Source organism: Odontesthes bonariensis, chromosome 18 (assembly GCF_027942865.1).
Source record: "Odontesthes bonariensis isolate fOdoBon6 chromosome 18, fOdoBon6.hap1, whole genome shotgun sequence".
NCBI classification, from domain to species: Eukaryota; Metazoa; Chordata; class Actinopteri; order Atheriniformes; family Atherinopsidae; genus Odontesthes; species Odontesthes bonariensis.
This window is the reverse complement of record NC_134523.1, coordinates 14,767,573-14,792,842: the sequence shown is the minus strand read 5'-3', so window position 1 is coordinate 14,792,842 and position 25,270 is coordinate 14,767,573. Positions and strand designations below refer to the sequence as shown.

General features: G+C 38.8%; 1 protein-coding gene across 3 annotated transcripts in view; it reads left to right on the top strand.

Annotated features, from left to right (window-relative positions):
* The window catches only part of LOC142367128 (CUB and sushi domain-containing protein 3-like), a 373,180-nt gene that overhangs the window by 69,356 nt on the left and 278,554 nt on the right, over positions 1–25,270 (top strand). For all 3 annotated transcript variants that reach the window (XM_075449071.1, XM_075449070.1, XM_075449069.1), the window contains exon 3: positions 21,889–22,111. In XM_075449071.1, coding sequence (XP_075305186.1) covers positions 21,889–22,111 — 223 coding nt within the window. The remainder of the gene's footprint in view (positions 1–21,888; positions 22,112–25,270) is intronic.

Here is a 25,270-nt window from a genome sequence, read left to right as displayed (position 1 = left end):
TTAAAAACCGAGTGTAGCAATATAGGTGAAGACCAGACTGAAGAAATTACCATAAATGTAATGTACACCACAATGAAGATTAGACGAGTGGGAAGGCAAGAGTGGAGTAAGGTTTGTGGTATCTGTGCAACAGCTGCCTTTCAATGCTAAAAGAGCAGCACCTTTTTCAGTTAATGACTTTCAGTGTTTGACAGAGAGGCTGTGGCTAGCTCTCAAGTTTACCCTACATGGCTAGGTGTGAGCTTAGTTAAAATAGAAAAACATAAAAAAGTTACGTGGCCCTCGTTCTGCGTAGCTGCTTAACTTCTTTAAATTTGTACAGCTCTCGTTCATAAACAGTATATCAAAACACAGCGGGATATAACATTTGAATGACTGATAGTTGTATATCCCGTTACAACAAGCAACAGATTTGAGCTTTACTGTTGCCTCTAGCTGACTTAGATATCAAATGAATCAGGGGAGACGTGGTGAGAGCACAGCTGTGGATCTTTTGGAAGCTTAATTTGCAACGTCTGTTATTTAGGAAAGCCATAAAGACTTGCCTTTACTTCCTTTGTTGGCTTTCAAATGTAATCTTAGATCAAAAGCAGCAGCATTTTACACTGAATCAATGTCTTTCCAACCGGCCGGTAAAAGTTATTAAAAAGGAAACTATCAGGCTGGCCCATTTTATGTCATTATTGAACTATAATGTATTGTGCAAATAAGGTAATAGTGGACTCTGCAGTTCAAAATATGTGCTAGACTTTGAAGATGTGTTTTGAACAGCATATTTTTATATAAGAGGATAATTAGAACATGGCCTATTAGTTATTAGTCAGGAGTCTTAAAGGAGAGTAAATGAAAAAGTAAATTATGTTGCTGAACGTGCTGTTTTGTCAGTTGCTCTCCAATGTCCTTCAATATTCCTTAAATTCTTGACAATACTACAATATTTAGAAAAGGGAACAAGGTCTGTCACAGTTTTTCAGCACTTTTGATTTAAAGACATAGGGCACTTGCACACAAACTCAAGTAACTGATAGTTTGCTTTTCAAATGGCATTAATTAATTATGCAGTGTGTTGTTGTTGTTGTTGTTGTTGTCGTTGTTTTTTGATCATGACAAATCCTCCTTATCTGTAGAAATCCTTTTTATAAAAGATGTCATCAGGTTATTTCTGGTTGGACTTGCTGACAACAAATTCCTCACAGAAAGCCTTTTTTGAACAACTAGGCTATGAGAGATGTGATGAGCTTTGAACTATCCAAGATGGAGACTATACGCTTTGGTAAACTGTGCTCCTGTTGCTACAACATTAACTCTTCTTATTTAATCCCTTGTGAGCTCAACATTTATGAAAGTGCTTAACTTTTGCACCACTGACATATTTTATGTTTGACTTTGACATTGCTACTACCTTCTTAAATGCATCTGGAATTGGTGTGATGGTTTGGACTGATGCCTCACAGCAAGAAAGTTTCTGGTTTAAATCTCAGCAGGGTACCTTCTGTGTTGAGTTTGTATGTTCTCTTTATACATACATGGGTTGTCCTAAGGTTCTTAGGCTTCCTCTTATAGTCCAAACACAAGTGTATTAGGCTAACTGGTGATTCTAAATTGACCGTCGGTGTGTGTGTGCACATGGTTGTTTGTCTCTGTGTTGGTTGTGCCTTTCAACCTGTCCAGGGTGTATCCTGCCTCTTGCCCAATAGGCTCCAGCCCCCAACAACCCAGAATGGGTTAAACTGGGTATAGAAAATGGATGGATGGATACATCTGTATTCACACTGGAGGCACTGAGGTAAAACATAATCTCCCCACAGAGATCAATACTCCCAAAGAGTTCGTAATGAGCTTCCTAAGACAGAGGATCCTTAGGTAAGAAAATTCAATCTAGGCCAGCAAATTGTTCATGTTTTGTCACAGCCCTCTATTCATTAACCATATCACCTTTATAATTTAAGACCAGCTGTCAACAAGATTCATTTTTTCTGAATTAATCATTGCCTGAAAACAATCAATTCTCAGTCTAGACTGCATGTGATTAATCTTAGTGGCTTCAGTCGAAATGGTGAGTTTTACCTCTTACCAATGTATGTGCAAAGTGAGCGGGTCGAACAGTAGGCTCTCCAATTAAAACTAGTTGTGCTGGATGAAACCAGAATTCAGCTGTCACCTTGTTAGCCAGGAAAGTGATCTATGGAAAAGGAGACATTAAATTTAGGCTGAATACATCGGTGGTTAAAAGCAAGGACGTACATTAATGAATGTGAATGATTTTTTTTTTTTTGGCCTGAAAGACCACATTGTAGTGAAATACATGACAGAAGAAAATATGTTTTTTTATTTGTTTTTATATCTTACCTGCTTTGTTAGTGGACCTGAAATAAAATAAAATAGGATTTGATGAAAGTCTTGCTCACTTAAAATGTCAGATTCACGTGTATGTTCAATACTGCATTCTTGCCAATAAAGCTTTCACAGATTTGGAAACCTTTCTTGTTCTTTTTCAGGCTTGCAGATCTTTGCCAGGTTTTAGCAAGAGCAGCAAATCTAAAGTCTGAGAAAAGAAGAAATAGATCACATGAAACCTTGGTTGGGCCTAATTATGCTTTTCAGTTTCCAAGAAGGATATCTCAGAAGCACAAATATTAGAGGATAATTGGAGTGTCTCCCCCTTGTAACGTGACTCAATAGAGGCGAAGGAATAAAAGTGACCATTTTGTATTTATTCTTGTGAATAAGAGAGCCTACTGTATGTGGAGTTGAAGTATTCAGCTGGTTTCATTTTCAGTTACAGCATTGCTAAAGCCTTTGCCCTACTGACCCATGCTTTGAGCAAAACACTGAATGGCTCTTTAGTATCACTGGCATGTGTTCCCTGGCCTATAGAACATATGATTATAGCTCTGAGTGCCTTTTTCCACCTCATGAAGCATTCTTCAATGTCGATGGATGATGGCACTCATACAGTGAAGTGGCACATTACTTTGTCATTGCAGCAGATGTTGATTGTTGTATGTTGGGTATAAATTCTGCAATTTTGTTCTTGAATGCAAAGTGCAGAGGTACCCCGTAATGTTGTAACCTCAAATTTTAACCAATGTGACACTGTGTTTTTGCAAAGAATAGGCTTAATTTTCATTGTTGTTGATCTCTTGATTAGTCAATTTAAATAAAAAATAATAATTTTTTTTGAGCCTTTGAAATTTCATGTTCCTGATTCATGTCCATATCTATCCACGTGGTTAACAAAAGGATGGGGAGTGGGACAGAAACTAGGAAGATACAATGAGTGAAAAACTTTCTGGAACCATGTGACCTTCTGCTTGAAGGACAGTCGATTTTGGGGACGTCGTGACATAGAAACACATATGGAGATGACGATTGCCACTGTGCTCATGAATCGAAATTTAAGTTTCATTTGTTAAAGAAGCAGAGTAAGAAAACATTGTAATTGTACAGTTTTGGAGTCTTTATTGTGAACTGCAGTGTTTTGTGCTGTTGCCCAACAAAGGCTTTGTAAAGCTTCTCTATAAACAAACACACAAACAAACCAAACTGTTTTTAGAATGTTATGATGACATGAACAGCGGTGATTTTACTAGCACATGAGCAGAAGTTGTAGCCAAAAGTCCGACACAGAGGAATTGTAGAACTTATATGGTTCGTCCCAATGGAAAGCATCTTTCTGCCCCTGGAGATGTGTTTAATGGCATTTGCTTGGTGGGATTTTGTGAAGCCCTATGGATTTGATGGAATTTGTTGCTGTAAAAATAATGTCCACTCAGCAAGTAAGGCACATACCTGTGGGTGCCAAAGTTTTGCTCAGTGTTGCTTTTCCATATATGCCTCTCAAATTCTTGCTTTAGTGCTTCCACCTATACATTAAACATCAGATTTTGCTCCGATCTATGTCTCATCATATATTTAAATGGCACACTACACTGATTTTATATTTTTCTCAGGATGCTTGTAATTCTACATTACAGTTGGATACTTTAATGTACAGTCAAAGGATGCCTCTGGCCTTTTAACACACTCAGAATGGCCAAAATGTTCTTTCTCACATCCTCTCAATACATGACTAAAAAAAGCCCTTTAAGAACTTGAAAGGGATTTTATGTTTTGCCGTAGCTACATAAGAGCTTATTTCTTACTAAATGATCCTGAGGTAGAATTTAATGGTAGTGGTAGCACAAAAACAATGACCTGAGAGGATCTCACAGTCTCGAAAATGGGATGCCTTGTTCCCATCTTTTTGCATAAAGGCATAAAGGCTACAATTTTTAATATATATTGTATTATATTGAAAAGAGCCTAAGAACTTCAGGCTTTGATTTTCTTTTTCTTTTCTATACTTCAAATTTAGGATATATAAGTGTCCTTTGGTAAACTATAAAAAGAATTTTGAACATTAAAACGTAATATTAGTTTTTTTTCTTTTATAAAAGCTTTCTTCTCAGTTGAAGTATTCACTTCACTCGAGCAGAAAAATAAGTTACAGAACAAATGGAGGCCAAAGCATTGCAGTTTTACAAACCGTGCATCTGTTATTTAAGTTTAATAGATCATTTTTCCAATAAAATTCAAACCCTTAATTTGCAGGAGTCTGCTGTGCATTTTGAATATGACAGTACTGCCGATACTGTTATTTAGAAGACAACAAAAACACTTTGCAAGACATTTAAATGTAGATTATATTTGAACGCGCAGGAAAAGCATTTTGTATCTGCATCGAAAAGCTAGAATATATTTGCATAATTTGAAGGTGCACTTACTTCTGATAACTGTAGTCAGCAGAATTATCTCAACTGATGTGATAAGTAGTGATAAGTATTGGAATTACTGTGTTGGTATACCACTAGAAGACACTGTTGGCAAGATAACAAAATGCTTGAATTTAATACTAGAAGCCTACGTTACTTCAGGATGTCAATAAACCTTGAATGATTTCTCCAAAATCCAAGCAAACCAAACAAGTGCAGTCATTTGGTTCATCCTTAGCCTGTCACCACTCTTTGGGAGTGTACTGCTCTCACTCAGGGTTGTTCTGCTGTCTGATGCTCGTTGCTCTCATCTCTGCTGTCTGTCTCACCCCAGTCACTGCCGTTCTGGCAGAAGTATCAGCGGGTCCCTGTTAAGAGCAGCTGCCTTTAATTTAAGGTGAAATTCACTTTTTATACTCCCAATCGCACAACTACCAGCGGCAGCCATCACCTGTGAGTTTTTTTTCTCTACTTTCCATAGATGGGAACATCAGAAAGGGGTTGGACAAACCCAGGTAGGTACGGGTATGTGTAACTATTTGGGAGACCGTCGGTTCAAGGTGAGCACAGTGACATGTTTGACATATTCAGTTAATGTTGTTCCGACAATAATCACAGCAATCTGATTGCAGCCAGGTCTTTGTCAGAATTGCCCATTTTTAAACTGACATGTTTCATCAGCAGAAAGAGGAGCTTGCTTGCTACTAATCTGAGACTCATGTAAATGTCAACTGAGTGATGTGTGAGCATACAAAGAATAGCTGCATTCTTCATGGTCAGTCATGTAGGCCTTGGTTTTGTGTTAAATCTGTAGATTATCTTTACTGAAAGGTCGTGCTTAGAACGTTTGTTTGGAGATCCTACTACGCGTTGTTTTGTTTTTTCCATAAATGGCGCTCAAAGGGAACAAAGTGAGTCGTCATGTCCATTACAACCCAAGTGCACGCCTCAGTTTTTATATATTAATTTATCTTTATCTACTTATTAGGGATTTGAAACTATATCAACAAAACAAACAACAGAAATATATTCCCGTGTTTTTCAATGCAAATAAAGTAACAAGAGCAGGATGTGGAGCATTTGGAACATATATTGATCAGTTACCCATCCTCTTTGTAGCATTTATTAATCATGAAGCTGGTGTTTACCCTAAGCTACGCTTGATAGGGTTAATCCATCTTGCAGATGGACAAATAAATGTCAGGTAGGGTGTGGAAGGGTGGACACGGATGCGGACTTCAAAAATAAGGAAGATTTATTAATTCAAAAACAGAAAAGTCAAAACAAAGCGCGGCTGAGCCGGATTACCAAAACTAAACTGTGACAAAACAAAAACTTGACTATGAAAACCAAAAGACTTAGCTTGACATGACATGGAATAAATACTTAGTTTTTCTGGCCTCGTGGAACATGGATGGAACCAACAAATACAACAACAAAGATCCGGCAAAACTGAAAGGGGAGGCAGGAAACTAAATAGGGAGTGAGAGTGATTGGGGAGTGAGTGCAGCTGAGGGAAAAAACACAGGTGAAGTGAGTGAACTAATAAACAGAGTGCAGGGAAACTAAGGCATGACAAAAAACCTAAACCTGGACTGAAAACAAACATAACCTAAACATGAAACTAAAAACGTGAGTCCATGGGTGTGACAATAAAGGATTTTAGCTAGAAACACCAGACAAAAGTGGAGCAGATGAATTGGCGCTCTCAACAGTTTTGGCATGATAGGCATTAGAGAGGAGATGTTCTCTGAAGAGATGAGTCTTTAAGCAGATTCTTGAAGGTGGACAGGGACACCCCTGTTTTGATAGCCTTTAGTGGTTGTGTTACCACAAGGGAGAACAGTGCGGACTGAGATTGCCATATGTGTTGTAACTGCAATATCAAGACATTGTTTATGAAATGAGAAAAGTGGTCATGAAAGATTTAAAAAAAAAAAAATGCAGAACTGAGTTTAACTAGCTGGGTGCAGATCCTGCAATCACTCTGTTTGCAGATTAGTGACTTGAATGGGATTCAGGCAGCCATTTGTAGCCAGTGGAGCTCAGAGAGTAATGGTGTGACTTGAAGCCTTTTTAGTTGATTACAGTATATGCCACATTATGGACCATCTGTAGAGGTGCATCTTAGAAGATCATTGGAGTAGTTGAGGTGAGCGATAACCATAGCCTGTAGTCAAGGTGGCATAATGTAGCGATATGACCTGCTTTTTCTTATGTAGAGTCCAAAGCAACATTACTAAGTGACAGATATAATATGGTTGGAGGAGGACAACAGGTCATCAATTGTGACACCCAAGTGTCTTGCAACCTTTGCTTGGAAAAAAGTTGCAGAGGTGATTTTTATGTTGATTGTGTTGGATGGAATGATTGACTAGGATGACCAATAGCTTAGACTGAGGCTACACGAAAACGTTTTTCACTGTAAACGATACTTTTTCTTATCGTTTCGCTGTCGCGGCCACACGGAGCCGGCGTTCCCACTACCCCAAAACGATAGTTTTTGAGAACGGGTTCCAGAGTGGGAAAGTTTGAAAACGGCCTCGTTTCGTTTCCATTGTTACAGCTAAAACGTTTTTGCGTCAGTCAAACGTTGACGCTGTGAGCCAATTTTAACACTTCTCTATTGTCTCACAGCGTGGCGTGACAGTGGCGTGTGTACTGCATCGTTTCATCGTTTTCATCCGTTTTCGTCTGGACCTGAGTCTTTACAGCAGCGCGTTGCCGTGTGGTCGCAAGAATTTTCGTACCCGTTTTGAAAAAAAACCTCGTTTCGTTTTCGTGTAGCCGTAGCCTTAGTATTAGAGAGGTTTAGCTGCAGGAAATGTCCCTTCATCGATGTGAATAGAGTATGTCAGAGAGACAATTGGGTGTTCAATGGGGAGAATGACGGGAACAATTGGGTGCCATCAGTATATTAGTGATATGTGACGACTTGTGAGCAGATAACCTCAACCTATTGCAGAGAGATCTATTCCCAGTTTGGAGTCTTGGGGTACCTCATTTGAAAGCATATGGTGCTCAGACTTTTTTCATTGCCTCTTCAAAATAACAGAAATAACAGTGCTCCAGTGAGATATGATTGGAACCAAAAGTGTGCCGTGCCTGAGTTCCCCATCTCAGAGAGGAGAGATAGTAAGAGGTTATGATTAACCGTGTCAAAAGCTGCAAAGAGATTTAGTAAGATGGAATCCAAGGACTGTAATGCAGCTTCAGCTGCCTCGAAAACCTCTGTTACTTAAATTAGAGCTGATTCAGTGAAGTGGCTACTATTGAAGCCAAAGGTCCTCATTTTGACAGGTGTTAACTAAATATTAATGTTAAGAAGTTCTGAAGTGATTTGTGACACACTTTTGCATTCGCTGAGAGTGGCTTCATCCAAATGGTGTTGGTTGAAGTGCTTAACTCATTCAAGAGGAGGTTGACTCTTTTGAATCATTGACCACAAAACAATCACCCACCATTTAAATAGCTTTTCCAATGCATTGTAGATGTACTTAAAATCACATAAATATGTTGACTTTACTGTTACTTTTACATATCAATACTTTCTTTAAAGTGTTTTTCTGCTAAATTAGAACATCTTCAGTTTTTTTCTTCTATCCTGTAGAAAAATGTTGCCTTTTTTGTTAATGTTGTAATATTGATAAGGGAGATTAAAAATGTAAGCATAAACACGTTTTTCTCTTTTCAAATATACAGTAGATCTCTGCTGCGGAATTGCTTGACTGGATTCTACCTATTAAGCACGAAGCGATGGTCATTTATCTACCAACTGAGACTCATTCTTTTCACAAATGCTTTGTCTCACAAAATATAATTAGAAAGGAAAGTGCATGTGTTTTATGCATATGTGAAAGAGTGTGAGGAAAACTGTTTGAGTTGGAAGCAGAAATGCCAATTTTAGCATTGTGCCTTAGTAAGAACGTGACAAAAATAAAGAGAGTGATACTACAAAGGAGAAATAACAATGAAATGGTAGGTATCTTATCATTATTCTCTTAGAAAAAAAAAGTTACAATGATCAGCCACAACACAAGTTAATTATAATTAGATCAGCCATTACTTCTTGAGATACCATAATTGTTCCCAATAAACATAAAGGTTAAACAGTAGCTTAAAGGGGACATATTATGCAAAACTCACTTTTTGCGGGTCTTTGTGGTTATATTTTGGCCTCTACTGTTCTTTTAAACACTCCAAGCGCGAAAAAAACCCATCCATCCATTTTCTGTAGGTCAGTAGAAAGACTTTGGTGTCAAGAATAATATGCTGCTGTGAGCCATTTGGATGGCTCCCTTATTCTGACGTCACAATAAGGGAATTTGCATATACCTGTCGAGTCCCCACCCACTAAATTAGTTGAAGATCCGCCATCTTGTATCGACAGTACACGGCAGGACTAGCTAGCAAGCTTCGGCTGACGGATGTCTCTGTGCCAACTCTCCGTGGCAAGTCAGCAGATGAAGGAGATGTAAGTACTTTCAAATAATGAGTTTCATGTTTGTATTGCAGTTTCTATTTAGCCAAAGCTTACGTCGCTTCCTGTCAGCCCTGTACCTGCTTAGATTGAGAGATGTTTCTCTCCGTTCTATAAAGGCGGTACACCTGTCAAACGGTAACGCAGGCTCGCCAAACGGTAAGGCGAGCTGCGGAGAGCCGTTCGTGACGGGGCTGGGGTGCGGCCGGAGGATGGTCGCCCCTCTGCTATCGCGCACCGCATGTTTGTGGAGAACCTCAGTTGGCATTGCCCCACAATTTCCACAAGTGCACCTATGATATTAAAAAAAACTATTTGATTGTTGTGAGCTTTGTAAAGTTTAAAATGCTAGCAAATACTTAATGTTGTAAAGACATGGCATTATGTTACTATAAATAACCTTATTAGGCTACATAGTTGTGGTAGACTAAACATGGTAGGCTGACAACTAAGGAGAGATGCGATGATAACAAATAAGTATATTTAAAAAGTTGACTTAACATTCAGAAACCGCTTGCTGCATTCTTGCTGTTTGTGCAGGTGGATCCTCTTCCTCTTGTCCGGGATCGGGGTCCGACTCAGGGTCAAACATATGTGGTTGGATACCGGCTCTGTTTGCAGTCATTTTCACGCGTGAAACGCGCAGGGTAAACAGTACACGCAGCCGGAGGCTTCTCATGAGCGGGGCGGGGCGTGGCCAGCAACAGCTTATTTGCATAAGTGACAGAGCCCTTTAAACGGCTCAATTTGGGAGAGACTGAAACTGGCAAGAATAGAGCTGGTGATATCTCTTTATGTGAGAGTGATTTTGTGCAAAGAACTTCATGAACATGTTTTGTATAGCCCATAAACCAATTCTAACTTGTTTAAAGAGGTACAATATGTCACCTTTAACATTACTTATTGTTTCACATGATATATGAAGAAAAGAAGGGAAAAACAGAAAAAAATACACTGCAGTACAAAGTAAAAGTGCAAGGAACACTTGGTACTTCCATTGCTTTATATGCAATTCTACCATGAAATCCATTTCTACTGCTGGCCCATTTACTGTGAATTTTAAAGCGTTGCAGGCACTGCAGGAGCCTCTATCATAAATTCATAATCTGATATGCTGCAATTGCAAACGATATGAGACACACCAGGGATAAAGAAAAAACTTTTATTGTTTGTTCAAATGCAGAAAAAAAACAGCTTTATTTCTAAACAGTGCTACTCAGAAGCCAAGATGGAGGTACCACTACTGTAGTGTGAAAACAACAACAACAGAGAACTGTCATGTGAATATTTTTTTGTAATGCTCTTACGAGCTTGACAAGCAGTGTAACCGTGCCAGTTAGAGCACCTTGTAACCTTTCAGCTTGAAATTGAAAAGGCAATTTTATTAGATCTGTTCTGCAGTTTATTTATTCATTGGAACAGACTGTACTGCAGTCCATCTGCTGTGTCTGTTATTGGAAGACTTATTTGTTAACATTTTTAGACTATCTCAAGCAGATTTCCTTAATGACACCTTGATCATTGAGCAAGGTATTAACATATGATTAACATATATATGTTTATATATATACGTATATAGGGGTATGGAAGAAAAAAAACATAATTATAATGCAGTTGTTGTGGAAGTGTGTTTGCTGAGAGCAACACTTGAGTAAGGAGTATTACATCATCATTCATATCTGCTGAAGCAAATTAAGAAAACAAAAATGCTCGAAAAGCAGAGGAAAAAGCACAAAAGATGTCAGGAAAAAGAAGAAGAGGCAGTGATGGCACCTGGGGGAAAATAAGATAAAGACAGAGTGATGGCACGAGAAAAAGCAAGGAATTTGGGATAAACGTTGAGAAGATTAGTTTCGGGTCAGGCGGTTTGGTGGATTTATGTCCATGTTTCTACGACAACCGATTTACAGCAACTTACCTGTATAAAAGGATGAGGGAAGCAGTGTTTCATGTAATCTGAGTGTCTGTGTGTGTCGGACCTCATTAGTAAGATTGGAGATGACGACACTTGGCAGACACCGGTCAGTTGTACCCCTCTAAGAAAGCCGCCGTCTTCCCATTTATCCAGATCTCATTAGTCCTTTATGCTGCTTGGAAACTGCCAATCAGGAAGGGTTTTACATATGCACTGTATTTTCTTTGTTTGCGTATAAGTATATGCATGGAGGAGACCTCAGTGGATGCACTGAGGACAATGAGCTGATGGATGTAATCGATAGTAAATGGTCTAGATACAGAAATAACACTTTTATTACTCATGTCTCTTTTAATTTCTCCTTGTGACAGTGATTAAGTCTCCAAATTTCAATACAGTATAGTTTTCTACTCCCTCATTGCCTCATTTCTCAGAAAAACTCAAGTATTGACCAAAGAAGCCCTCTGCTTAGTCTTTGCCTTCTGTCGGTGTCCCACTTTTCTTAGAAAGCAGAAAAGTGTTTAATTTATTAGTGAAAATGATTATTTCAGTTGCCTCTTTCCTTTGCTTCATACAGCCATCCTCCAACTCTCCCTCCCACACCTCCATCAGTCCAGTGTGAGCAATGCCAAAGATCCTTGAAACAGAGTCTGAAATATTATAACTTATTGTAGTTTCAGTGAGCAGGAATATTTTAACCTCCTCGCTGTACAGAGTGCTCATGATAATAAAAGGCGACATAAAAGAATGAAATAAGGGAAGTGAAAAACAGCTGTCCCGAGGGTGTTCTCAAACTTGATGCCCACATTTTGAAGATGGTGGACTATCCTTTACTTCCCCTCCAACCTCCTTACACGGTCCGTATTTCTTTTTGATGAGTGAGCACAATGACGTTTCTGGACATGCATTTACTATTGGCACAGTCTGTGCATCCCTTACCGACCCCAGAAGGCAATACGCAGCTGTAGCATCAAAAAGTGATGGTAAATGGAGACCCTGGGTACCGAAAACTGTTGAAAACTGACGCAAGGGGCTCTCGACTAAATGTCAGTTTGTGACAATCTGGGACAAGTACTGTATGTCATATTTGTATGTTGTTACACTGACATTAACACTTAGTGAGTAAAGTAGGAAAAAGAAATATGAGCAACACAGTATATAACCCTTAAAACATACTAACGAAGCAATAAACATGCACCAGCAGATCATATCAACAGGCCTTGGTCATTTTTCTTTTAGAAACACACCAGAAACACGATCAGTCACTACTCCAAGGTTGGAGACAACAAAGGAACAAAGTCAACGGAGAATATGCACTCTGTCTAATCATATTTAGATTGAAAATTCATTAATGTGAAATGGCATAAAGGTGAACGTCACAAGGAAATAAGATGGTGTGGTATTACTTATAGTCCTTCACATGATTTTCTTCAAGGGTGTAAAATTCCCTGAGAATCTTAAAAGGCCTCAGTACATCTATGTTTCTACAAGTTACCAATTAAGCATTCATTAATGCCACAAGGCATTGTGGAATATAGATGGTTTTCGTTTCATTTTAATACATTTATGCCATGCAGAAAACTCAAATGTCTTATACAGTCTGATAAAGAAATTGGTTTCCTTGGTGTAAAGCAGGCCACATGTCTGTCTTGAAATTCTTAATTAACTCAAATGCCTTTTAATACCCTGAAAAAAGTCAGTATGACATGTATTTTGTAAACAAGAATCTCATTCTGCTTTAATCTTTTGCAATAGCTGTTACAAAGCGTTGCCTTTAATACTACAAAGGCAGTGATGCAACCATCTTTTGTGCTTTTAAACTACAGTAAACACCCACAGAGTGCAGCAAGCTGGTTTAAAGTTTAAGAACAAGGCAAACGTGTATGTGAACTGGTAAAACAACTTCCCTGCGAGGCCCAGTGGTTAATGCCAGCAGCCACTGTCTGATCCTCTTCCACGCTCTCTTCTGATCATCTATGTTCCAACTGCCCTAACACTGCAACAACACCTAAGCTTTTACTGAACTCACATCTCATCCAATAATTCCAACCCTCAACTTGACTCACATTGACATAAACATCACTAGGCAGCTAATGGAAGAGCTTCAACCTACTGACAGTAGGTTGAAGCCAGTATTAGATCTCCTCTGTGGATGCTTTTATTCAATTCTGACATCTGCATTTGTGTTTAGAGACAAGGGGGGGTGTTTAAAATGGATCTTTTGATAACCAATATTTAAAGTCACCGAATGTTCTTTTGTGGTGTTTTAAGAAAACAAAAACATAATGATTATATTTACAGTACAGCAATTTCAACAGACAAATGCCAAACAATTTACCAGTGATTAAAAATGCATGTTCTGTGGATGCCTGCACTGTACGTATATTCATACTTAAACTGAAGCTCTTTTCACCCATGAACGCTGGGGAATGCCCAGAGAATTGGTCCATTCACACAAACACGAGTACACAGATTCCAATGTGAGATGTGCTCTCACAACTGGAAAAGCTCTGGAGTGATGCCTGGCTAGAGCTCACTGTAGGCAGGAAATTATTAGAAAAGATACACCTTTAAAATTCCAAAGATTTTGTTTGTCTTACAGAGACAGCTCCCTGCTCATCTGCAGTGATTTCTGTGTTTTGTGTTGATAGTGGAAAGCATCATACAGTCGGGCAGAAAAACCTATAAGTGATCGTTATCAACAGGCTCACCGTGAATTCTCTGGAGAATTACCTGCTGTGTTCATGCATTGGCTCATTTGGATAGTTTCTCACCTGACAGGAGGTAGTTTGCCGGGTAAAGTCCACACAAAGTCCTGTCCTGTAGCCACACTGTTAAATGTTTAAAACATTCCAAAATGGCTTGGAAAAGGCTCAGTAGTTGTTCACACTGCTGTCAGTGTTAAGTCATGTGTATTTTTTGTAGCAGCGATGTTTGCACATGCACTGAACTTTGTTACTAGCTTTTTCGTTTAATTAGTGTTGGTTGATTACTTCTCGTGGTTAATTTCATCAAGAGGCTCTGCCACCTGCTGTGGCTTCATCAGATGTCTGTGGCAGAGCTTGTGTGTCCCTCCCTCCATCCATCCTCTTCCTTCAACACAAGAGTTCCCTCTGTTCTCCCTCTCTCTTAATCAGTGCCATTTGTTTACTTTTTCTAAAAATCTTTTCCTTTTATGTGTGCCCCTCTGTCTCACTCTTTGGTCTCCTTTTCTCGCTCCTTATCTCCATCCCACCCTCCCCAACTGCCTCTGACTGACAGTGCTATAAATTGATTTTCAGCCCGGTGTGTTCCCTCTGTCTCTCTCTAGGCATTTCCCTTATTTAGCCTCAACCACTCCAGGGTATAGTCTAGACCGCAGGCCAACTGTCAGTCACTGGCAGTGTGGAGCAGTCTAATTCTTGGCTGACAAGCGCTCCTGACAGCAGGAACCAATGGGATGTTTCAAACATGCTTACTTTCTCTTGCCGTCTCCCTCTGTTGCATTTTTGCCTTTGGTATCTCTCTTTCTTCCCTCATTCTCTTCCTGTCTGCCCCTGCCACTCCACTCTTTATTCAGCCACTCTTTTTTACTTTAGGTTATCAACCTCTCTGTTAGCCCAATGATCCACACCTTGCAAATTTTGTCTTTCTTTCTGTCAATCTCTTATCTAAAGTCAGTTGAATCAAATAAAGAGATGTATTTTCCCAAGACCTAACTGATATGATCCAACAGTGTATAATTGGACTTCACGTACACTGCTTACTGAATGCAGGAGCTGGAGTGCTGTTGTGATCTGAATACTGACTGGATGGTTTGTCCGTTTGCAATGATTTGATTGGTTAGTTTGCTCCATTGGGACGGTCTTTCTTGAATCATAAATGAGAGTCAGTGAGACGGAGTATCCCTTTAAGTGAATCTGGTATTACTGAGGCCCTGAGAGAGATGGAGACAGGAAGAAAGAGAGGGATCAAGATGAAATGAAGGCAGATGAAAAGAAAGAGTCAGACACACAGTGAGCAGAAAGATTTGAAACAATTTAAATCCTATGTTTATCATAGTGGGACTTGTGTATTGTTACCAAAATGCTGAAAATAAAAGCATTATATTAATAAATTTCAAGATATGTGCAAACCACACATGTCTTTTAGGAAGACAAAATAGTTAGAATTTTTGGTTTATGGCTATGTTCAAACTGTCCACTCATTCAATAAATACTCCAATATTTAGTGAGTTGGACATTTTGTAGGGTTACTCGAAATTTCCACTGAAATTAATGCTATTGTAGATGGATTCAGGGCAAAAATGAAAAACAAAATGTTAAATTGTTTGCAATAATTAAGTGTGTTCTCAACCAAAAAACAGCGACCTTGTGATGTCCATCACATCAGATTCGGTGTGTTCTACCCTGCCTGCATAAGTTTAAGTGACACTTAACTGCGAAGATCCAGTTTAGAGTTATGAACAGCTCCATTCAGATAGTGTCTGAAATGCATCAGCAGCTGGTTTCCACTATTTACTCGGGAGTCCTCCTGATAGTGAACAGTAGTGAGCAGATGAGTGAACAATCTAAACAATGAGAAAAGGATGCTACTTCTCACGTATATCTTCTGTACTCATTTTTAAAGTTCAAAAGTGAGTTAGGAAGACAATACAAGGTACTAAACAAAGCACAGGGGAGATATTTGGTCCCCCAAAGTGATCCCAGACAGGAGATTGCACTTTTTCTCCGGACAATTTTCAATGTCGCTGTACTTCCTGGTTGCCTGTTATAACCCTGTCAAGGGGTGATCAAGACACAGCATAAAAAAAAGTACCATTTTCCTCAAGTCTCAAGCAGCCAAAGAGGCATATTGTTAAGATTATGATCATTTTAGAAGTTTGTTGAGTGAGTCCTCTGGCATCTCCTCACGACTTTACATTTGGGTTGTCCTCCAAGAGCCAGTCCTCTGCTAGCTGTTGATATTTGACCCAATCACTGCCTGGCACCTGCCCACTAGAAAATTACACAAACAGGTAACTTCACACAATAGCAGTTACGCTCACACTCACTCCGAGAGTCACCAATTAACCTAACATGCAGGTTTTTGGGCGGTGGGAGGAAGCTGGAGAACCCTTGCATACACGGCAAGGGGAAGACATTTATATTTTATTCTTATTTCTTTTATCTGATTGTTTCTAAAGGATTTCTTTCAAAAGCAAAAATGAAAAGAACCTATATTATATTAGCTCAACCATATGAGAAGTACATGTATAATGCATGTAGAAAAGTGTATTCAACAGACTGTCGAACAACAAATTCAGGTAAGCATCATTTTTCTTAAATAGTAAGGCTAGTTTATCATTTCTCAAATCTGAATGACTGAGACCATATTTTTTGCAGACATGTGAGATTGGTATTCTTATCTCTTTTTCTCCACCACTTGTTGCTGTCAGCTTCAAAGCTTAAATGTGGGAAATTACGGTTGGCAAACTAGCATTTCTATAAAAAAACAAATCTTTGTCGCCTCCATTTTTGTGGGCCCGAGTGCCACACCCCTCAAGAATATAAGTTTGTGCATTCGGTTGTTGTATTCCCATTAATGCGGGTCAGAACTGAAGCCGACATATACCTGTGATAATCATGGTCATGACGTCAGATGTTAGCGATTTTTATTGTTTTTTTTTACCAGTGTAAAACTAAAAGTGCACCGTAGTTAAGAGTGTAATACTGAGAAACTAGGAAAAGGTTTTTTTTGTGTGCGGGAGAGTCAGCTGATTGATTAGCCTCATCTATGCAGGACTTAGACGCAAACAACTTTGGTGTGACAGAACCTTTTTAGTTCTGTCAAGAAATTCTGTAGGACTGAAAGATGTTGTTCATTTCAGCTCATCCATTGCACCTTTGATTTATTTATTTATTTTTACTGTGAAGGGAAGCCCATATAGCTCCAAATTTTGTAGTAACTGATTATACCAAGATTGTGATCATAAGCTATTTATAGGGGGAAAAAAAGCTACACCAAATAAGATATCTTGTAAACTTAAAGCACGGTGTACAGTAAAACTTTGACTGTCTTGTAAAGGGCATGTAAAGTGCCAGCCTAAGCCACTTACACTCTTTTCCCTATGATGTATCATCGAAGACATTCAAGATGAGATATTGTTTTCAGGGAAAGAGATCAAGCTCATATATTGCAGAGTAGAGTTAATTAAATCCACTCAATTCATGAAGCAGATTTTCTTCTTTGTGTTTAAGCTTCTTTTATCCGGGGAGGGTTTTGCTGAGCACGCATGCTCTTTTCCAGCTAAACCCTGTTCCTCATTAGTACCAGTGCATGTATTCACACCTGGGAGCTACCCAGACAACCACACATCTTTTACTGTTCGCCAATTAGCATCTACACTTAAGTCTTCAGGGTGAGAGGCCTTAGTTTAGATTAATTCCCACCCATAATCTTTTTCAGAAAGAAACACGCATACCTCGTCGATGGCCATAAAGACTTTTAAGCAATTCTGTTTGTGGACGGAGACAGCGGTGGTTCAGAACTTATGGATGACAGTAGTGAGAGTAAAAAGAAATATTTTCTATCAAAAAACTTGTTTTCACGTTCACTGTATCTTCTATTTATTCATATATTTTCCAAAATTGTACGAAAATATCCACGGCTTCCTCTCGCCTCCTCACCTATTGATCAGAACTGTTCTGTTATTACTATGAAGATTGTGTGTTTCAGCTAAATATAGCGAATAAAGATGGACAGAAATAAATGGTTCCATGTGTGTCATTGACGGGCAAGATGATTGTTGGTGAGCGGGCCATATGTTTGTATCTAATTGGATGTTTGCACTTGCTTCCACAAAACAAATGGTAGAATGGGCAAAAGGCTGAAATGGTCAGCATATTCAATAAACTGTGTGAGTAATCCTTTGGTATGTGAATGTTTGTCTTCCATATGTGAATGTGTTTGTGTTCAAGTGTGCCCTTTCATTTTTTTTTCATTCATTTTACCCTGTGCTTGCATTTGTGTACGTGTGTGTGAGCAGAGGTGCTGTCAGTTTCGGTCTGGTAGTCAGCATAATTAGAAGTCTCTTCTCCTTCTAGCTTTTCTCTGTCCTCCTTCTCTGCTCCTTTTCTCATATTTTGCTCTCCCCTCTTGCTTTCTGTATTTTTTCCAACTTTCCTTTCGCTCATTCTACCATTTTCTCTGCCTCCCACTCTCTCCTGCCTCTGTCCCTCTGAGTGATGAGTTCTAAATCATCCTTTCATTCCTGCTCAGTGATGAACGAGGAGGGAATCTGTCCTTTTCTCTCTGTTTATTCTGCTTTCAATCTTTGTCCTTGAGTCCTTTTTTTTTTACCTTTTATTCACTCCAACCTGTATCCTAGCTTTATTTTTTTAACCAAGTTAATTCATCTAAGACACTCTGTAAGTGGGAATAGAGCTGTTGTGGCCTGAACCATGTTGTCCTGTGACAACTGTAGACTACAAATTCTTGGGTTTACTAGTTTTATGCTGAATTAATTGAACATGTAGAAACAGCAGGAGAGAGACAGAAAAAGAAGGAAAAAATATAACAAACAAAAAAACTCTAAAGCCATAATATTTTAAAAGGAATTCCGTTAATTTTTATATTGCTTTTCAAAAGCAAAGGCTTATTTGTCTACTTTTACCCTTTTCTTCATGTGAATATGTGTTGTCTTCAGATGAAACACTGCTTTTTGAAACATTAATTAGAACTTGTTATTGTTACTTGAAACCACAAGCTCCCTCCCTTTTATTAAATGGGGCAAAATTAGAGTTCTGCAGGTTGTTTTCTTGTTGGGCTGTTTTGTGCTGTGCACAGTCCTCTTTTTTTTTTCACTTTCAAGTATTTATGGAAATAGACAGACGGCTATCCCAGGGCAAGTAAGTTTTGTAGGAATGTTTGTGTGTACGTGCACATTAGCATCCTTTCATATGGCTCTGATTGTCCCTCCTGGATCCTCAACATCTCATCTCAGATTGGTTGTGAAGGGATAGAGATACTAACCCCTAATTGCAGCCCTGTCTGTCATTGGTCATTATATCTGTCACTGTGATGGTCTTAGAATTATCTGGGTAAATGAGGGTTGAATAAACATACGCAGGCACACACAGACATATATATATATATATATATATATATATATATGCGGACCTACAGAGGTTTTGGTTGGGGTTCTGTCTTGTATAATTGGTTTGAAAAGCATCCAGCAGAATCGCCACGCTGTCTCTATAGCCCTGGCTGCCATGGTAAATAATGAGGCTCATAAACATGAAAGGAAGAGGGATGATCATTCCGATTTTAACTTTGCACTCAGAGGAGATCAATTGAGGCTTAGAAGTTCAAGGGCTTAAAACATACACAAAGAGCAGTTATCAATGAAAGACATTCTTTTAAAGTTAAATAATACACAAAGGTTTACTGCTGCTGCAGCACAAGACTTTTTAGAATTTTTTCCTCATTATTCAGTTTCTTTTTCTGACTTTACGGATGTGTAAAACTGAAGAATTTGAAATAATGATTGCTATTAATCACTGAAAAAAATGTAACCCAGACAAATTAAAAAAGCAAATGGAAAGAAAAATCAGTTTATTACTTTGTGAAGCAATTTGTAGCATCATTCCCCAGGTAGAAAACACAGGATCAAGTTTATTGTCCGTTGTAGTGTCCATGAGCACAATATTGTCAAATCCCTACCAGCTCCAAAGGTTTCTTTACCGTAAACGTACTCTGAAGTCTGATTCTCCCGCGCAGCGAAAGAAGTGAGGAGTTTCTTCATTGGGGATCAATAAAGCCTTGCAAAAAATACTTCTCTCCTGAGGGGTTTTCCCCTAGCACCTGTGGTGTGTTTGATACAAAGGGGATCATTGAGATCACAGGGAGAAGATAATCATCCTGGCGCTAACTGTAGTCCAAGGAGACCAGTTGAATTTACATTTTACCGTTTAGGCATTTAGCAGGCACTGAAATCCTGAGAGATTTAGAATGAGCACACAAGAAGAATTAGCTTCACTTCTAATTTATCAGTACAAGCGCTCTCTAAAAGGAATTGCAAAAGACCGGGCAAATCGTGCATTTCTATCTATCTATCTATCCATCTGTCTGTCTGTCTCGTTCATATGAAATAAATACATAATGACTACATGACAACAGAAAGCACATGCTTAATACTTTTGATTTGTTTTAGAATGTCATAATCAGTGGTGTGTTTTGTTAACACTTAATTTATGAAAACTATTGAACTCACAGACTAAAACCCTGAATGGTCCTGATTGAATAGAATAATAAAATAAAACAGATACAATTTCCGATTGCTCAGCTTTTCAGCACTGTAATATTTTCTGGGATTCAGCAGCAATCATAGTCTCCTACTCATTTCTGCCTCCACTTACCAACAGCCTGCAATTAATTAAGATCTAATTGGATTTATCATCTTCCTGTGCAAATGATTTTGTCTTGTGTCATCTCTGCCACTTTCAGTTTGAATTGCTACAGCAAATGTAGATATCTCTTAAAACAACTACTGTTGCCTACTTATGAACTGCTCCAAAGCCATTGTTAAAGCCCACCTCTTGCCACTGTGCATTTTGATGTGTCACAAGGCTAATTAATGAGCAAAAACAAAGAAAAAGCCAGCTTTTAATCTTGTAGATGCATGCAGTTTGATTCTAGAAGAATGCTCTGACTGCTAATTGATATCATCACCTTTTAAGTCAGCTGGAAGACTAGCTCAGCAGCAACAGAGTTGCGAGGCAGTCAGGGGACCTGGGTTCAAGCATCTCATGCTGAATGAGAGTGCCAGCTCCTGTCGGTACTGCTCTAAAACAGATCTTGCCCCTTGCCCTCGCTGTTAGGGAGTGCAATAAAATATTATGTTGCTGGCTGCACTGCAAGCTCCAGATATGTGGAACTGCACTGTAAGAAGTTCTGACAAACACTTGTCTCCCCAGTCTTGGCTGCAACTACTACATATGTGTTCCATTAATATGTAATCATATATCAGCATCAAAGACCAGGATGTCAAAACTAAGCTGACCTACTTACTGTTGCTCATACTGACTTCTGGCTTGTTCACATTATTTGTATGTTTCTTTTATGTTTATCTTACCACTAATGTAAATAATGATTGCTGTACCACAAGTATTGGACTGGTCCAGTAGACAACCTCTTAAAGTAAAGTACAGTTGTATTTTGAGAAATACAGAGAAGTTAACTGGTATGTGCGCAAGTGCTTCTTTCACATTATGAGCGTACTCTGCAGCTGCTACTGCAACTCCTACACCCAAAGATATATTTACATACAGAATTTACCAAGCTCTTCTCTTTGGTGAAAAGTATCCCATAGAGAGGAGAGTGCTGTTACAGTTATTAAACTTGCTTAGTTTTACTAGCTAAGCTGCACTAGTTTTCATGAACATTCCCTACAAGTTTCAGCTCACTCAAATGACAAATGACCAATTTGTGAGGCATGGAAAGACTTTAATAAATCAATGATTAAGAGTTTTTGGATCTAACAAGGTCCCGTGAAATCATTGAAAGTGCGAACATGATTTTTTTTTTTTTTTTTTTTTTTTTTTTGTGTGAAGAAAATCCATTAACTGTAAATAAGGTGTTGGAATGAAATGGCAAATTTGAAAAAATGTTTCAGTTGTGTAATTTTCTGTCATCGTACATTTTGCATTTGTTTTTCTTCTTCTAAGTAACGGTAAAGCTGTGCTGAAATCAAGTAACCGAGGTCCTCTTTGTTTTCGCAGGTTTCATCTACACTTGTGGGGGCACTCTGAAGGGCCGAAATGGCAGCATAGAATCGCCTGGTTTTCCCTATGGATACCCCAACGGGGCAAACTGCACCTGGGTCATTGTTGGGGAGGAAGGAAGTAGAATCCAGCTCATCTTCTTGTCATTTGCCATAGAAGAAGAATATGACTTCCTGTCCCTGTATGATGGACACCCACACCCTGCTAACTTCAGGAGCAGGTATGATCAATGTTTTCATTTTTCCTTTTTTAATGTTTCTAAACATGTATCTGCACGCAGAGAATGAGACATTGCACCGAATGCTTTCTGCTTTCTTTTTGTGAACTGAATAGTCCTTACCAATCATGTGTCAGCAGGCTTCGGTTGTGGGGAACAAAAGAGGCTGACTGCATTTGAAATACACAGTTGAAACCATCAACCATTGTCTCGTAATGATTTTGCTTTATCTTGTCGATGCATTCTTGTAGATGTCATTACCTCATTTCATAGAAAGCCAAGAATATCAGCTGTTACCTCCCAGATTCAGACTTCAGATGGCAGTTGATTACTTACTTAGCGACATTGATTCCTTTTGTACTCATTAAGTGTTCAGATTATCAGAGCAGTGCCAAAATCACAACCTCAAGAGATTTTAGCAATCTGACGAGCATCTAGCCGCCTCGCAAGGTAACAAAATCATTAATTCATAAAAAAAACAAAAAGAAAAATAATTGCAATGCTAAGCAGAACAATCCTACTGTGGCACACAGCTTGCGAAGCCTGAATCGCAGCCACTGTGATTTCCTTTTAGCTATTGAATTATTTTATTGAGCTTCTCTTGCAGGGAACACAATGCCCATATCAAAACTAATTTTAAATAAGCTATTTAAATATATTTTCCCTATGACTCTATCAGGCAATCAATATAGATAGCCTAATAGCATCTGTATGTGACTCTATCCACATTTGACGTGTTCATTTAACCCTGCAATTAAATCAGTTATCAATTATACTATGAAATGTGTGAATTGAAGGGGATTAAATATGGGCTGTTTCCTCATTTTCAGTTCAGTTCTACTCTCTGACAATTAGTTTATTCTCACAGTAGGGGTCCTTGCCATTGAACTTTTAACTTTTTGATACGTGGCACTATTTCAAATCTGTCGACTGAAAATGATTAATTATATTTTTCAATAAAAGAATTCCAACACTCCTCAAGAAAATACACACATTAAAGAATAATTGTTCTCCCTCCTAGTGGAAACTGAACATAACTAATTCTGTACGTGTATGTTATGGTAACAAAGACACATTTGTGTCCAACCATAAAAGAGATCCTTACTTTACTACCAACTGTTTTTGATTGATCCCTGAAAGTCTTTTCTGTCTCTGCTCGCACATCATTCTATGTGTAAGCAAGAGAAATTGGCAACCAACTGTGAATCAGACACTTCACTCTATTCAGGATTATATAGATGGACCTAATTCTTTGAATCACAGGTTTTCCAGCCTGAAGCCAAGGTAAGCCCAACATGTTTGTAACATTACAGTCTCACATAGTTAAACTGGAATTAACTGATAAACTGGTGCTACAGGTGATTAGGGGGGAAAGAAAAATATATAAATATATAAATCTTACCAGTTTCCAAAATCTACCAGTATTTACAGTATGTTACAGTGACATGGAATAGAAATAACAAATGAAGAAAGATTGTACTACTGAAAGACTGATATAGTTTTGTTGAACTGTGAACCATTGAGAAACTTGAAAGCGTGAGGATAGAAAGTAATCCCTAAGACCTCAGAGATGACTGCGTGACCTCAGCAGACGATTCCCTCCTTTGTAAGCGTGTGAACTTTTTACGGTTGGCTCTCATCCTCAACCTCCTGGTGTTGATGTCCTTGAGGGTACAGGAGGTGTTCTACTTGTGTGTTCAGCTGAATGAATCACTCTCTGCAGGGTTCCATGGTCAAAGGCAGATTTGTTTCCAGGTGATGATAATGCCTTCCAGGACAACTCACAGCAGAGTGGAGAGGAAGATCTTCTTGCAATTAAGCAGCTGTTTGAGGAAGTCGAGTCCCAGTGTGGATTTCTTGAGCTTGTGCTGGATGTGAAGAGTCCAGTCCAGGTTATGTCTTCATTGTGTACACTGTGGACCATGTCAATGGGTTCTCTGTTAATTCTAGGCTGATGCATCTGTTTACCAGCTACCCCTAAACGTCCAACATCATTTCCCTTCTCTTTCTAACGTTAAGAGGTACAGTGCACAGTGAAAATGAGTACACCCCTGTTGAAAAGTAACATTTTGAACAATATTTTAATACACACACAAGTTATTCCCAAAACGTGCATAGAGTAAGTTTAATACAACATCTGTTCAGCTTACAACAGAAAAGAAAGGTCAATAATATAACTTAAATGACATATTTGTCCATTTTTGTGAAATTATGCTGGTGCAAAAGTGAGTACACCCCTATGTTAAACTCCCTGAGAATGGGCCGTGTTGGCCCGAAATGTCATGAAATGAAAAGGCATTAAAAGGGAGGTCATCGTTGTGCGTTTCATCCTTGCCTTACATTGAAATTTTACATTTTGAGTCTGCACCAGGCTAAAAGAGACGTGTGTGAGATTTGACTGAAATCCTATGGAGAGTATCATGATCTGCTTCAGTAGTCACAGTACATGTTGACAAGCATGTTTCTTTTGGTGAAATTCAGCTTCCTACTGTTGATGGCATCCATACAGCCCCAAACCATGTCACTCCCACTACTATGCTTGACTTTAAGCATGGGGCACTTTTCTTTGTACAAATCACTTTTTACCACCACACAGGCTTGACACCATCGAAAGCAAATTTGTTTATCATTGTCTCATCAGAGACAAACAAACTAAGGATATGGATTGCTGGAACCATGTCCTGTGATCTGATGATACCAAGATGAACAAATTTGCTTTAGATGGTGTCAAGCCTGTGTGGTGGTAAAAAGTGATTTGTACAAAGAAAAGTGCCCCATGCTTAAAGTCAAGCATAGTAGTGGGAGTGACATGGTTTGGGGCTGTATGGATGCCATCAACAGAAGGAAGCTGAATTTCACCAAAAGAAACATGCTTGTCAACATGTACTGTGACTACTGAAGCAGATCATGATACTCTCCATAGGATTTCAGTCAAATCTCACACACGTCTCTTTTAGCCTGGTGCAGACTCAAAATGTAAAATTTCAATGTAAGGCAAGGATGAAACGCACAACGATGACCTCCCTTTTAATGCCTTTTCATTTCATGACATTTCAGGCCAACACGGCCCATTCTCAGGGAGTTTAACATAGGGGTGTACTCACTTTTGCACCAGCATAATTTCACAAAAATGGACAAATATGTCATTTAAGTTATATTATT